The sequence below is a fragment of the Calonectris borealis genome, chromosome Z, assembly GCF_964195595.1.
Source record: "Calonectris borealis chromosome Z, bCalBor7.hap1.2, whole genome shotgun sequence".
Classification (NCBI taxonomy): domain Eukaryota; kingdom Metazoa; phylum Chordata; class Aves; order Procellariiformes; family Procellariidae; genus Calonectris; species Calonectris borealis.
Window position 1 is genome coordinate 23610679 of NC_134352.1, and position 13526 is coordinate 23624204.

Genomic DNA, 13526 nt, shown 5'->3' on the forward strand with positions numbered 1-13526 from the left:
AAGAAATACTAATCTCTGTGTATGACAACTCTACCTACTTTTGACTTGGCTAGCTTTTTGCTTAGGCATCACAGAGGAAGCAGGTCTGCAGCAAGGGATAAGGAATATAGCAAGTTTTGTGGATGGTTTGGAGAGGTAACCATGCAAAAACAAAAAAAAAAAAAAGGAAAATAAAAGAAAAGGAAGATGCTAATGAAAAAACAGACTATATAAACATTGGCAAGAAAGAAGAATCAGCTAATATAGAATATGAAGTCAAAGTACAAGGCATGAGCCAATAAAAGTGGCAATAATTTTGAAAGTGAAATGACAGATTACAAACAGAACAGACCACTCAATGACATTATAATGTATAAAGATACTTTTAATGTAATTTACTCTCACTAGCCATGTGGATGTTTATGAAACAAATTCAACACAATCTATGAAAAACCAAATCATGACTGAAAGCTTTGGAGTTATTCTATAAAAATATGTCTTTACGTAAAGAAAGCCTGCTGCTGGACTTGTATGTTGGGAAAGAGAGGATAATTTTATGTTATTCTTATTAACAAAACAACAACAAAACCATGCATTCACTACCTGGTTTTCTGCTTTGTTCTTATTTTTTGGACAGGAATTAATTGTCTAAAAATTGATGGTTCATTTTATACATATATATGTGTAAAACTATTAACTCTACAATAACTGCTAACTCAGTTAATTCCCTTAATAATTGGAGATTTGGTCATTTAATCATTAATAGAAAAACAATGAAGAAATAAACTTATAAAACTTATAAAAAACACAGAAGTATAAATTGGTTGACTATAGGGATCTAAATAAACTGGGCTTAAAAAAAAATCTCGTTGGTGATCAAAGGTGTAAAAATATAAAGAGAATCAAAATCAAAACACGCAAAAAGGGCACGTGTTTCTTTGTGACCTCCTGGGCAGGGAATGTTACAGCTCACTCAGAAATAATGAAATTTATGACTTTGCTTATGCTCTGAAATCATCTTGATATAACAATGTTGCATGGCATCTTCGGTGAATACACAGCAGTCCTGCTGTCAGGCTACAGAAATCTTTTGAAGGGAACAATGTTAATAGATACGTTTACTCAGTTTTGGATGGGGAAAGCGTCACTGTGAATTGTATCTACAGTGTCTGAGACCTTTGTAAATGACAAAACTTTCTTCTTTGCCCTGTAGAGATTCGCTATCAGAGTTCCCTAATAATACTGAAAAAAAAATGAGCAAAACCAAAGTTAAGGGTCATTGTTTGTGAATTTGCTTTTGCACAGGGGTTGAAAGTCTCTCAGACAAGATTTCTTATTCCCCGGGGCTACAAGAGCAGCTTCACCGAAGCTGTTGGTAATAATTTCTGTGCTGAAGTATCCCTGGAAGTCTCTCCTAAGCAGACATAAATCTTTAACAACTGAAGAAGGGATTAGGAGAGAAGAAAGTTTCTCGATGTTATGTCAGTTAGATGCCCAGCTGCCTGCCTTCTGCACCTAAAAATGTTTCCCTGCTTCTTCCCATGGTAGATACATAGACTAGATGGTAAAGGAGCATACTGGTGACTCAAAACCTAATGTAATTTTCAGCACAGGTCCCACCTGTACTCCTGCCTTGCAGCGCTTAATTTCCAGATAAAGAATGCTATTGCACATTTGCTCTCAGAGGTACTTGGAAATGCATGTTTTGGACCTGTTAATCTCAACCCACACATTTTATGGAGCTACAGGGCTGAAATGCTGACTCTAGTTCATACAGAAGGATGGCTTAACCTCCTGCTTTGTATTGACAGGTATAGAAACTGAGGGTGGCTACAGATCAAAATATGCTATAGTAGATTAAATATCTTCGGATTTATGGATGCTCATGAAGATACTACTCAGACTTTTGTTCTTTCTGGTCAATACTCTGAGGATGCGCAAGCAGTACAGGACAGATGGCTGGTCAGAAGCAAGGAAAGAAGAAGGGAAGAAAGAAAGGAAGGAAAGAAGGTAAGGAATTTGCAAAAGCTGTGTACACTCTCAGCAGTTCTGTCTGTGTAGATAGAGTTTTCAATCAACCTCACACATTTTTGTTTGTTTGGCTGCAGACATTGACTAAATCAGCTTCAACTTTTTCATTTTCATCAATCATCTTAAATAAAAAGCTTCCATACCACTATTGAACATTGTCCTGAAAAGCGTGCAAGGTTTCTGTAAGGGTACTAATTTAATTGCATGCTTTCATAGCCAAAACAGAGACCATGTCCACAAACTTGCCTTAAGTTTACGCCGGGCATTGAATTCTTGAAGTTTCTTTTGTGCATTGTCCATATGTGCAAAGTTTGCTGCCTTCCCTGTGACCCATGGGTGCTGCAAAGCCTGTAGAGTGGTGAGGCGTTTCTTGGGGTCTAAAACAATCAACTTTTTAACCTGCATCACAAGGAAGAAATACAGAAGACTGTTAACCATACCCTTCATTTACATTTATTGAGCTTTGCATTTTGGGGCTTTGGTCTTGGTTTGGGAAGCATCTTAGTGAAACACATTCTAAGAAACCAACAAGAATTTGCATTCAGATCTTTGCATGTGTTTTGTTTCCAGCATTTCTTGGTCCTCCATAAATAACATCTGAATAAGACAGTCACTAAGGGGGAAGAGAGGAGAAAAAGAAGCAACTGGTTACCAACATTTGTAAGAGTACATACCAATGCAGCTGGCCTGTATCCGCCATAGGCTGTTCTATGTCGGAATTGTCACATAAACCCTAAGAGATTCTCAAAATACCCCCATCCAGGCAGTTCTCTTAGCAGTATCCCCACTTGTGGATTTGGACAAGGTTTAAACTGCATTAGAATGTTTAAATTCTAGTGTATGCAACTCATGCAGACTTGTACCATGCAGTCACTGCCAGGTACATCACAGACGAAATGCTTCTTTCAGTCACCGTAAAACCTCATGTACACATGAATTAAAAAGTACTATACAAGTATTTCTCTCTTAGCCCATTCTGAAATTAATGCTGTTTATGCCATTGTTTCTGTTATTGAAACCAGGAAAGCCGCACCTCTTCAAACACAACAGTAGGACATTTTTGGGAACAGGGCACTGCAGACATACCCCTGGGAGTGGAGGTGGTACAAACTCTGGATACAAAGTGTGTCCAGTCAAGCTGCATTTCATGGGTTTTGCTGTATGTCTGGACAAGTGGTGTTTTGAAAAAAAAGAAGGGTGAGGATAGAGTAAAGAAGTACACGAATGGTACTCTGCTGACTGCACACCCTCTTGGAGCAGAGTGCAAGTGACGGCACAGGGCTCCACCACTGCTATGTGCCCAAGTGTGAGGGGAGGACTCACTTTAGGGCTCTCTGAAATATCCCTACAAAGAGCTATTAAAGAAACTCAGTGCCCTGAAGTGGATGCAGGAGAACAGGCATCATGATGAACACCCACTGTGCATCCACAGAGGAGTTAAGCAAACCACTTCAGCTGAACATCCCAGAACTTCCCACAGCATGCGTTTTGAAAGCCATGGTCTTCATCCTTATCTACAGCTTGCTATACAGTGTTCAAACCTGAAACTCTGAGTGGTACTGTAGCAAAACAGTAGGGACCAGTTTGGACCAAAGCTTTCTGTATACAATAAACGAGCAGCTTTGTTGCAGGCTGCTGTTTATCTGCTTTTGACGACACAAGGCAGTAAATGATATTTTTTTGACCTTAAAAAAAGTCACATCTAATACAACAACAAAAAAGTACGTTGAACTTCTACAGTCCTTCCATTTGAGGCATCCTGAAGTACTTTACAAACACTAATTACGTAGTGTTTTATGGCACAGTTTGTATAAGTAATACGGAACTGAGCATTTGTGTCTTCAGTGCTAATGAAATAACTGAATTGTGCAAGTTATTGTTGACTAAAAATCAAACTCAAGCATACCTATCTTTGCAGATCAGTGTCTCCTGGATCCAATTTACTTTATCCAGTAATAACAAAATACAGTGCAGACAGCATGCCAGCCCTTGCATTTTGCTAATGGACCACACTTAAAAGCAATGAGTCTTCCCTCATTTACTAAGAAAAAGCTTAAATGGACAGAAAAAGGTTGTCAGCAAAAGAGGGGGGGGAGGGAGGTGTTTCACTCCTTTTTATATCCTTCCTCCAAAGGTCAGATTTGAAAACTGGGCTTGTTTCTACATTCCCCTGAAGGCGGTTGCCTTGCAAAGAGAAATGATGAAACACCTCAGAGCTAGCATGAAAGGCCCGCATACATGAACACTGACAGCTGCCAACAATCTGTGGCTTAGTTCACAGAAGGACCTGAACATCCGTGGTTTTGAGTGCGAAATTACAGCACTGGACTAACAGGATATTTAACAGCACATAGTATACCAGAGATAATAAGAAGAAAAGCACGGAGCCATATGAACAATTAATTAACTAATTATTCTGCCCCCACCCCAAAATGGACCCTTTTTCTCAGTGGAAGTGATACTAGCCAAATACGTATCAGCAACAGTACTCCAGTCTCATTTTTGCTTTACTTACTAAATCCTTGGCATTCAGAGACACGTCATCCCACCAGGGGGACACAAAGTCATATTCACAGTTCAGGATTCTCTTAAACATGTACTGATCTCCCCTTTCATCATAAAATGGTTCAAAGCCACAAAGTCTGCAAGGATAAAAAAGAAAGAAATTTATCAAAGATTCATTAGTCTTGGGCTATTAGAAACAGTTCCTGGTATTATCTTTCCCTACTTTGTGTCCTGTACACCACTTTGGGAAACTAGACCTGGATGTACCTATGAACTCCTAATTCTACAGAGCCGAGCAAAATGTGGTCATAAGCGTTCATAAGCAATGGGAAAGGCTCAAAGGCTCAAAGGATCAATGGGAAAGGATCAAACTGTAAATTTTCCATTTTCACATGTCTGTAATTGGAACTATTAATATAGGGACTTAACATAAGAGTAGCCATCCAACAGTTGATACCTGATTACCTTCTACATGCCAATAAGTATTTTCTAGCAGCTCTTTGCTCTGCTGGTCTCAGGCTTAAGTCCCTTGGACTATTTAGTCATTCCTCAGTCTGAAACTTTGCTCATCCCTGCTTTCTTCTGTGAGTCTTCTCCAGCTGTGCGTCTTTTTGACGTGGGTGCAAACAGCATTCAGCATGGGCACACCATGGAGTTGCAAATTAGCATAATGATGTTTTCTATTTTAATCTCCATTTCTTTGCTAACAACTTTTGACCTTGGATCTGCTTTTCTGGATTGTTTACAAGCACAGAGTTAACATGTTCATAGAGGACTTATCAGAATCCCTGTAACTCTTTCCTGAGGGATAGGAATTAGCTGAGGAAGCACACTTTACCTGTGAAGTTAGACGTTTTTATATGTCCAGTTAGGACTGGTTTTTTATTATGTTCATTGCTGTATGTTATTTCATTTTATCATCCACAAAATGTAAAAACCTTTGGTAGGTTTTAATAATCAGACCTCATCTTTACTTAGGAAACCTACATAGTATGAAGAAATTTTGTAATCTCACTAATGACTGCATTTATGAATGTATTGAATAATACAGATCCCGATGCAGATCCACACTGCTGACGCTGGGGAAGGCAAACTCATAGAAGTAGTTTCCATTTATATAAATTCCTTTTTTGTTGCTTCATTGAACTTTATTCTGCCTGCACAGATAATCCGATGTTTTAAAGTGAACTTCCTGTTCAACCAGTATGTGTTCTGAACTAAACAGAAAGTCTATCTGCTACTTTGCCTCCAGAAAATGCAACAAGCAACGAGATGACAGGAAAAGAACAGCATACCATAAAGAAAAAGACAGCAACAAATCTAGAAAATTTAACCTTACTTTTTAGCTTGTTTTTATGGTTTTAAACCCAATCAGTGTGCTTACTGTCCACAGAAAGGAGACAGATGTTCAAGGAAGAAATGTGGTTTTGAGAGTGGTGTGTAGCCATGGGTGGAACAGCTGCATCACTCTGCAATGCTGGAGAGGAGAAAACCTCCACCGTAAGCACATTCTGGGTGCGTTATTTATTTCCAAGTCTGGCAGAGATGGGTTAAAACACAAGAATCCAACCTCCAGATACTTTGCTTCAGTAGGTGGGAGTTGGTCACAGTCCCTCTGTTTGCCTGCCTCTCCCACCACCATTTCTGAGCTTGGTTCAGGTCGGCTCCTATCCCCACGGAGCACCTTTGCTGAGCAGTGTTGTTGGGCCACTAACTGGTTCACCCAAAACAGGCTTCTGAATACCAGGTAATTGATGACATACAGTGAGACCATGCTTAAGGCTTGCTGTGACTGTGTTGGAAGCCTTCTAAGTGATTCTCTATTTACTCCTAAAAATATTTTCATCGTAACTCACTACTATCACCTATTGTTGTCTTATTAACAATTTCTAAGGATATGCTTCTACTTAAAAAAAAATTCATTTCAGCAGACAGATTAGATGAATAAAACTAGAGGTGTGATTTCAAATTAGATAAATTAAACCAGGGTAAGACCCAGCATGGCTGCTCTTGATTTCATTTAAACCAGGATTGTGCTGATTCATTTTAAATCAATTACCTACCAAATAAAGAAAAATCAACGTAAACAGCTTCAAAATCTATTAGAAATGACCTGACAGTGTTTAGTGCCCTTTTAAGTAAGTTAGTAAAAAACCACCTTTAATTAAATCCATGCAATTTTGACTACAGGCAAAGCCTCTGTATTTGTTGACCACTATCTGCACCTCAAATGTGCAGTAGCATTTCTAACCTGCTGTAGGAGTACAAAAGGACTGGTCCTCTTTGCTGTTAAAATTATAAATGTGGCTTCCTTGGAATTATGACAGTTATCATCAATAGGTCTTAATATAATTTGCCTCAGGAATAATTGTTCAGTCATAATATGTGTCAAAGTTTTTTTTAATCACACGGTAAGTCCACTTTGTATAGGTGAGAAGATACGGGTTTATGCACATGTCTTCTGTAGCATGGTAGTTAACTCTTAAATCCGCTCTATTTTGGAGGCACATACAACAATGTATTTTTTTGACTGTACATAAGTGCATTCTCTCTATTAAACTACGAGACTGAAACATGCAACACTGCCCTTTAGGCTGCAGGATTAATCAATTAATTACTGTACATGTACCTTTCTGGTCTCAGCTTCTAACCCATCAGAAATGTTGACCTACAAAGCTTTACACTCAAGTAAAGAGTTTTAAATGTGGAGTATTATTAAAGCTAAATGGAAGAGATGGTCAAGTGGATTCAACTAGCACCCTTTTTGCCTGGCTTGCTCCTGTAGGTCAAATTGGATTTGGGAGGGGAAGGAGGAGAGGAACAGAAGGAGGAAGAAGTAGAGGAGTATCTGTATCGGTGGTGTCCCACCCAGAGCAGGAGCTCACACACTTGTGTTTACACCAGTGCAGAGGTTTAATGTGGCTTGGGAGCATCTTCTGAACAGCTGGAAGGTTTTGAAAGGCTGCATATAGCAAATGCCACTCCGTATATTCAAATAGGAATTTGCTGTACGTTCTTGCTTGGAGCTTGCCTACACTTGAAAGCAAGTTCTGCTTAAGGAAGGCTCTCAGTTTCAAGTACAACAGCTATCCCTCAGTCGTTGACTAACTAGGCAAGCCTGTGGCTTAATCTAGATATCTTTGTAAAGGGACAAGAAAAGGCACCTCTCCAATCACAGGGACAGCCGTGCTGGCAAATTTCACATCTCTCTGCAACGCATGGACCACTAGAACTGAGAAGAAATGATCACCTGGCCGGCAATATCTGAGATGTGATCTTCTACAGACTTGAACCAGGCCTTGAGATAAAGATTCATTTTAAAAGGAGCAGATAACAAAATGGCAAATAGGAATATTGTAGCCTATTATTTACAGGCACCCAAAAGGACAGCTGTGACTTATTTGAAGCTTACAGGTGTTTTCTGATATTTTAATCAGAGTGTTTATATATCCTCACAAGTACTTTTCGTATAAACCCTAGAAAATATAATTCTTTCTTTGCAAAAGACATAAAGAAAAGAATTGTATTATTACACACTGTACTTGCTGTACACATTCTTCTCTCTAAACTGGAGAGGTATGGATTTGATGGGTGGACTGTCCAGTGGGTGAGGAATTGGTTGGATGGACGCATCCAGAGGGTGGTGGTCATCAGCTCAATGTCCAGATGAAGATTGGTGACGAGTGGTGTCCTTCAGGGGTCCATATTGGGGCCGGTACTGTTTAATATCTTATTCAATGACATAGACAGTGGGATTGAATGCACCCTCAGCAAGTCTGCAGATGACACCAAGCTGAGTGGTGCGGTTGACATGCCTGAGGGACGGGACGCCATCCAGAGGGACCTGGACAAGCTCGAGAAGTGGGGCCCTGTGAACCTCATGACGTTCAACAAGGCCAAGGGCAAGGTCCTGCATCTGGGTCAGGGCAACCCCTGGTATCAATATAGGCTGGGGGATGAAGGGATTGAGAGCAGCCCTGCCGACAAGGACTTGGGGGTACTGGTGGATGAAAAGCTGGACATGAATCGGCAATCTACGCTCGCAGCCCAGAAGGCCAACCGTATCCTGGGCTGCATCAAAAGCAGCGTGGCCAGCAGGTCGAGGGAGGTGATTCTGCCCCTCTACTCTGCTCTGGGGAGACCCCACCTGGAGTACTGCGTGCAGCTCTGGAGCCCTCAGCACAGGAAAGACATGGACCTGTTGGAGCGGGTCCAGAGGAGGGCCACAAAAATGATCAGGGGGAAGGAACGCCTCTCCTGTGAAGAAAGGCTGAGGGAGTTGGAGTTATTCAGCCTGGAGAAGAGAAGGCTTTGAGGAGACCTTATTGCAGCCTTCAGTACTTAAAGGGGGTTTATAAGAAAGATGGCAGCAAACTTTTTAGCAGGGCCTGTTGCGACAGCACAAGGGGGAATGGTTTTAAACTAAAAGAGGGTAGATTTAGACTACGTATATGGAAGAAATTTTTTACAATGAGGGTGGTGAAACACTGGCACAGGTTGCCCAGAGAGGTGGTAGATGCCCCATCCCTGGAAACATTCAAGGTCAGCTTGGACGGGGCTCTGAGCAACCTGATCTAGTTGAAGACGTCCCTGCCCACGGCAGGGGGATTGGACTAGATGACCTGTAAAGGTCCCTTCCAACCCAAACTATTCTATGATTCTATGATTCTATGACACAGTTAATAAGTCCTTAGAAGGGTAAAGAAAATGCCCAGATGTATAAAATCCTCCATATCTTTAATGTATATGCGCAAAATCCCGTTTTCTTCCTGTAAAAGTGTCCTGCAAGTATCGCATACAACTACACAAGCCAGCTTAGCATTGGTGTTGCCAAGGGTATAAATGAAGTTATTTATTCTCCCGTAAAAAGAAGTGTCAATACATCAGATAAAATTTTCCCTTCTCAATAATCTTCCTTTGAAAGATTCCATCGATACAATAAAATAATTACAATGCTTACCAATTGAATTAGGACTATCCATATTAAGATGCAGACACAAGTGCCTACCTTTAGACACAACTGTTTGAAAATTTTGGTCTATAGTTGCAACTAGAACTGTTTAAAATATGTATGGCCAGCATCGCTCACAGCCCTCTGTCAACATCGTCTCTGGTTATTTTGTAAGAAGTGGAACACTTCAACATTAATCATTTAACCCATCGGACTGATTTGCAGACAGAGAGTCCGGGGCTGTTCCCTGCCTCCTGGCTGAGATGCTGTGAGACAGCAACACTGATGCCAAAGCTGTAGCAGTGTCTGTGGCTGACACAGATGGGGCAGCTGCATTTGGGAATGTTCACAGACACTGTGAAACTACTGCAAGCACCTTAACTTCTCCTTGCCCCATCTGTAGTTGAGAAGCTGCTTAGGATCATAGTATATCTCACAGTTTGTGTGAATGAGAAAAAAAAAATACGATGGTTTCTTACACTCGTATGCTTGTATTTTTGCTTTCAGAAGCTTTGCTGCTTTCATTCACATTAGTAGCATGATTCTGTGCAGACCTTGCTGCTGCTCAGGAAGAAGTGTTACATTTATCAAATATATAACCTGAGTGTTTTGCCATGGTCCTCTAGGATTTGACTTACTTAAATAAGATTAGGAATATCATAATTAAAGTTCAGGATCTCGTGTCTTCCAACGGCACAGCTTATAATGTCATAAAAACCTGCAGGTGCTCACAAATGAGCCACTCTGTAATGCTGTCTGCACTTACAGGATGTAGGTGATGATCCCCAGAGACCACATGTCCACCTCAGGGCCGTAGGCACATCCCCGTAGTATCTCTGGTGCTGCAGATGATAAAACACTTGTCAGTAAGATGAAAGTTGAATGCAGAAATAACAGTCACAAAGTCAATTTGAACTCTGCGCACACTCCTAAGTGTCTTTTAAAAAGTTAGGGCCTGCTCTTTTAAGCCCTTAGTTAGGCAAATGCTTCCCTTCACTGAGTATAAAGCAACAGAAGTCATGTCCAAGCACAGTCAGAATAAAATTAAAAGCGGACTTTGGTTTCAAATTGTTTTTTAGGTTTAGGTTTGTTAAATGAACCACAGAAAGCTACAGCAGCACTGGAGCTGCAGGGTGACAAAGGAGGTGGCACTTTTACTTTAGTATTTTACTTATTTACTTGGTACTTTATTTGGGCTTTTTTTTTTGATACTCTGTTTTAATTGTAAGGAAAGACATGACCATTTCAGGCAATTGCTTTTGTTGCAGTGCGGAGCAGGCGGAAAGGCCAGGCAGTCTACAGGAACTCCGGCTCTGCAACGGTAAAGAGGAGTTAATCTCTGCCCGAGCAGCTTGACAGACACACCTTGAAGAAAGATGAGCAGACCGTCGTATCCCTCAGCAATATCTCTTGCTGCTGTGTGTGACTAAAAATGTGCACGGTTGCACATTCAAACTGTGACGTGCCTACCTCAAGCACCCCAAGGCCCGGCGCCCCCAGGGCTCGTAGCTCCGTGCACCCTCGAGGTTTGCTGCCTCCCTGGGCAAACCTCCCTGGGCAAAGCTCCTGAGGTGGCAGGATGAAAATGCCACATCTCCAGAGGAGGAAATGGAAGTGCTTGATACTGGGGGAAGCAAGACCCTTCCCTCCCTCATCTTTTGGCCACAGGCAAAAATACCCAACTAATTGGAAAAAAAAAAATTAAAAAGACACTGCTGAGCTACGCTTCCATATATCAGTTGCCCTTCTTCTCAGCAACCACTGCATCTGTATTAATATCCATCAGATGTACGGGATGGCAGCACAGCCCCTGAGCCCACCGGCTGTATGATGCACGTGGGATGGCTGCCACATTTCCGGGGCAGAGTGGACTTGCTGCACCTACACGCGTCAATGCGGCAGCACGTTTGCATCTCTTCACCTTCTTGCATTACACTTTTACAGCCATAAGCAGCAGGGCCAAGAAGGGCTGGGGCTTCCCGAAATGTATGACAGCTCCCTGCTCAGCCTGAAGCTTTGGTTGCCCGTCCGGACTGATCCAGGCTGCTGGCACTCTCTTGCTTTGCTCCAGCCTGTGGGAAGTCTCCGTTGGGGCAGCTAGCTCTCCCGAGGCATGTGCTGCAATATCCCGGGGGAGCAAGGCTCCCCCAAGCATGATTTTAATCAGAGTATACACAACTTCCTAATGGCCTCCAGGCAGCTGGCTCAGACTTCTTCAACTTACCTGAAGGATTTACCATGCAGGGAACACATCAAGCATTTTTACAAAGCATTAATATAGAAGGCAAAGGACATTAATCACTAAGTTTGCTACATACCACTCGTACAGCTGGCAGCTGGGCAAACACTTGCCAGTCTAAGCACAGACTTTCCCTGCCTCCTTATTCTTCTGCTAGGTAAACTGATGAACAGAGAGGGGGTGTTTTTGAGAAGGAACACTAGATCCCAACTGATTTTAACTCAGGTCAACCCATAGCTAACAGGACGGCCTACAAGCAAAGCAGCCAACAGCTTCAGAGAAAGAGATGGAAATGGACCCAGAAAAGAGATCTTAACCACCGTTCTCCCTGCCATGTTTGTTAATGCCATGTGGGGGGTTCTGAAGTACATAGGACTTTACTTCTGAAGTAAATAGTAAAAGTGGCCAATATGCTTCCTCTTCTAGAGAATGCAATGTTTCTTGGGATGTCTCCTTGCTCAGGACAAGGGCAGAAGACACTTCCTGCCCTTCTTTTCTTTTCTCCTCCTTTCACCTCAGTATTGTAAAATGGTCACAAAGGAGACCAAAGCTTTGTATATACAGGGCTGCCTTGCTACCTGGACTGTGATCACACGGTTATACACCTTGTAAATATGATTTTTTAATATTTCCAGAAGTTTGCTTTTGGTGAATGGATTTGACAGATATGTTGCTGCTAGTTTAGATGTTGACTCTAACAGACTGATCATGAATCACTGCTCTGCACTGGCTTATTTTTATGTCCTACTGTCAGAAATCACTTATGCCCTTCTCAAGTTCACTGAAAGCACAATGCCTCAAAGTTAAGTTCTTTGTGACTATCTTCTTGCTTTCAGTCCTCTGCATCACTTTGCACGTTCCAGTCTTGATGCCAAAGTATCCTGGCTCCAGTAAGTGTTTTTGTTGCTGTGTCCTTTCTGGAGAAGCTGCTGATAGCTGGGTGGGCAGGATGTGGGAGTTGGCAGCCTGTGACTATCAATTATTCATAGTGTAATTTGGCATTTCAACAGTATTGCTCCCGGGTTTCCTCCGCTTCTGGAAAGTAATGCTTTAATATTTTCCAGGCACCAGGAATTCTGCATGTTAACTCGGGTTATGTTAACGAGTTAACTCAGGTCGTAAAGCAAGGACTGCAGGTCCATGTCTGTAGGCACAAAGCTCCTTTCTTCTCTTCTCAGCACAGACATTCAGCCCCAACCCTCCCCAGCAACTCGTCCCTACTCTGAGGGCTCTTCTATGGGAATAAGCCTCATCCTATTTTTATATTATACAAAGACAGGCATAAAAAGGGCTAAATACTAACTACAGTTTTATGGCATTTGTAGTATAACTGTCATGAGAGAAGACAACCAGAACATTAATAGCCAATATGTGAAGTACAGTTTTACGAAACTAAGCAGACTGGAATTCAGTGCTGCTCTAAAGCGTACTTGGCACCTGTGTGTGCTCGGCAGAGAATGTCGTACAAGGTATTGGACATGTCACCTGAATTGCATTATCAGCTGGTCTACGAGGTAACAGAGTAATCTTATGGTCTTCTCCAATGTCCTCTTTCCTTTGCTTCTACAGTTATAAAAGCAAATGCCAAGTCTTTAGTTTCTGCATGGCTTGGCTCAGCTCTGTCCAAAACTACCTCAGATGCTTATCACCCAGAACACTGCTAGCAACTTGCAGCCTCTTGCAGGAGCCCATTCAGGATCTAGAGTTCAGCAAGAATGGCAGAAATAGGTTTCTCCACAAGGTCACATTGGTTGCTGGAGGTGAGCACCCACCATGGGAAGCCCAGCAGGCTTGCCCTGGTGTAAACAAGATCACCAGCCT

General features: G+C 41.8%; 1 protein-coding gene across 1 annotated transcript in view; it reads right to left on the reverse strand.

Annotated features, from left to right (window-relative positions):
- CAMK4 (calcium/calmodulin dependent protein kinase IV) overlaps positions 1–13526 on the reverse strand; it is a 169699-nt gene that overhangs the window by 2367 nt on the left and 153806 nt on the right. Inside the window, exons 8-10 of the mRNA XM_075137891.1 lie at positions 10233–10308; positions 4526–4652; positions 2257–2409 (exon numbers count right to left, since the gene is read on the reverse strand). Of these exons, the coding sequence (XP_074993992.1) occupies positions 2257–2409; positions 4526–4652; positions 10233–10308 (356 nt within the window). The remainder of the gene's footprint in view (positions 1–2256; positions 2410–4525; positions 4653–10232; positions 10309–13526) is intronic.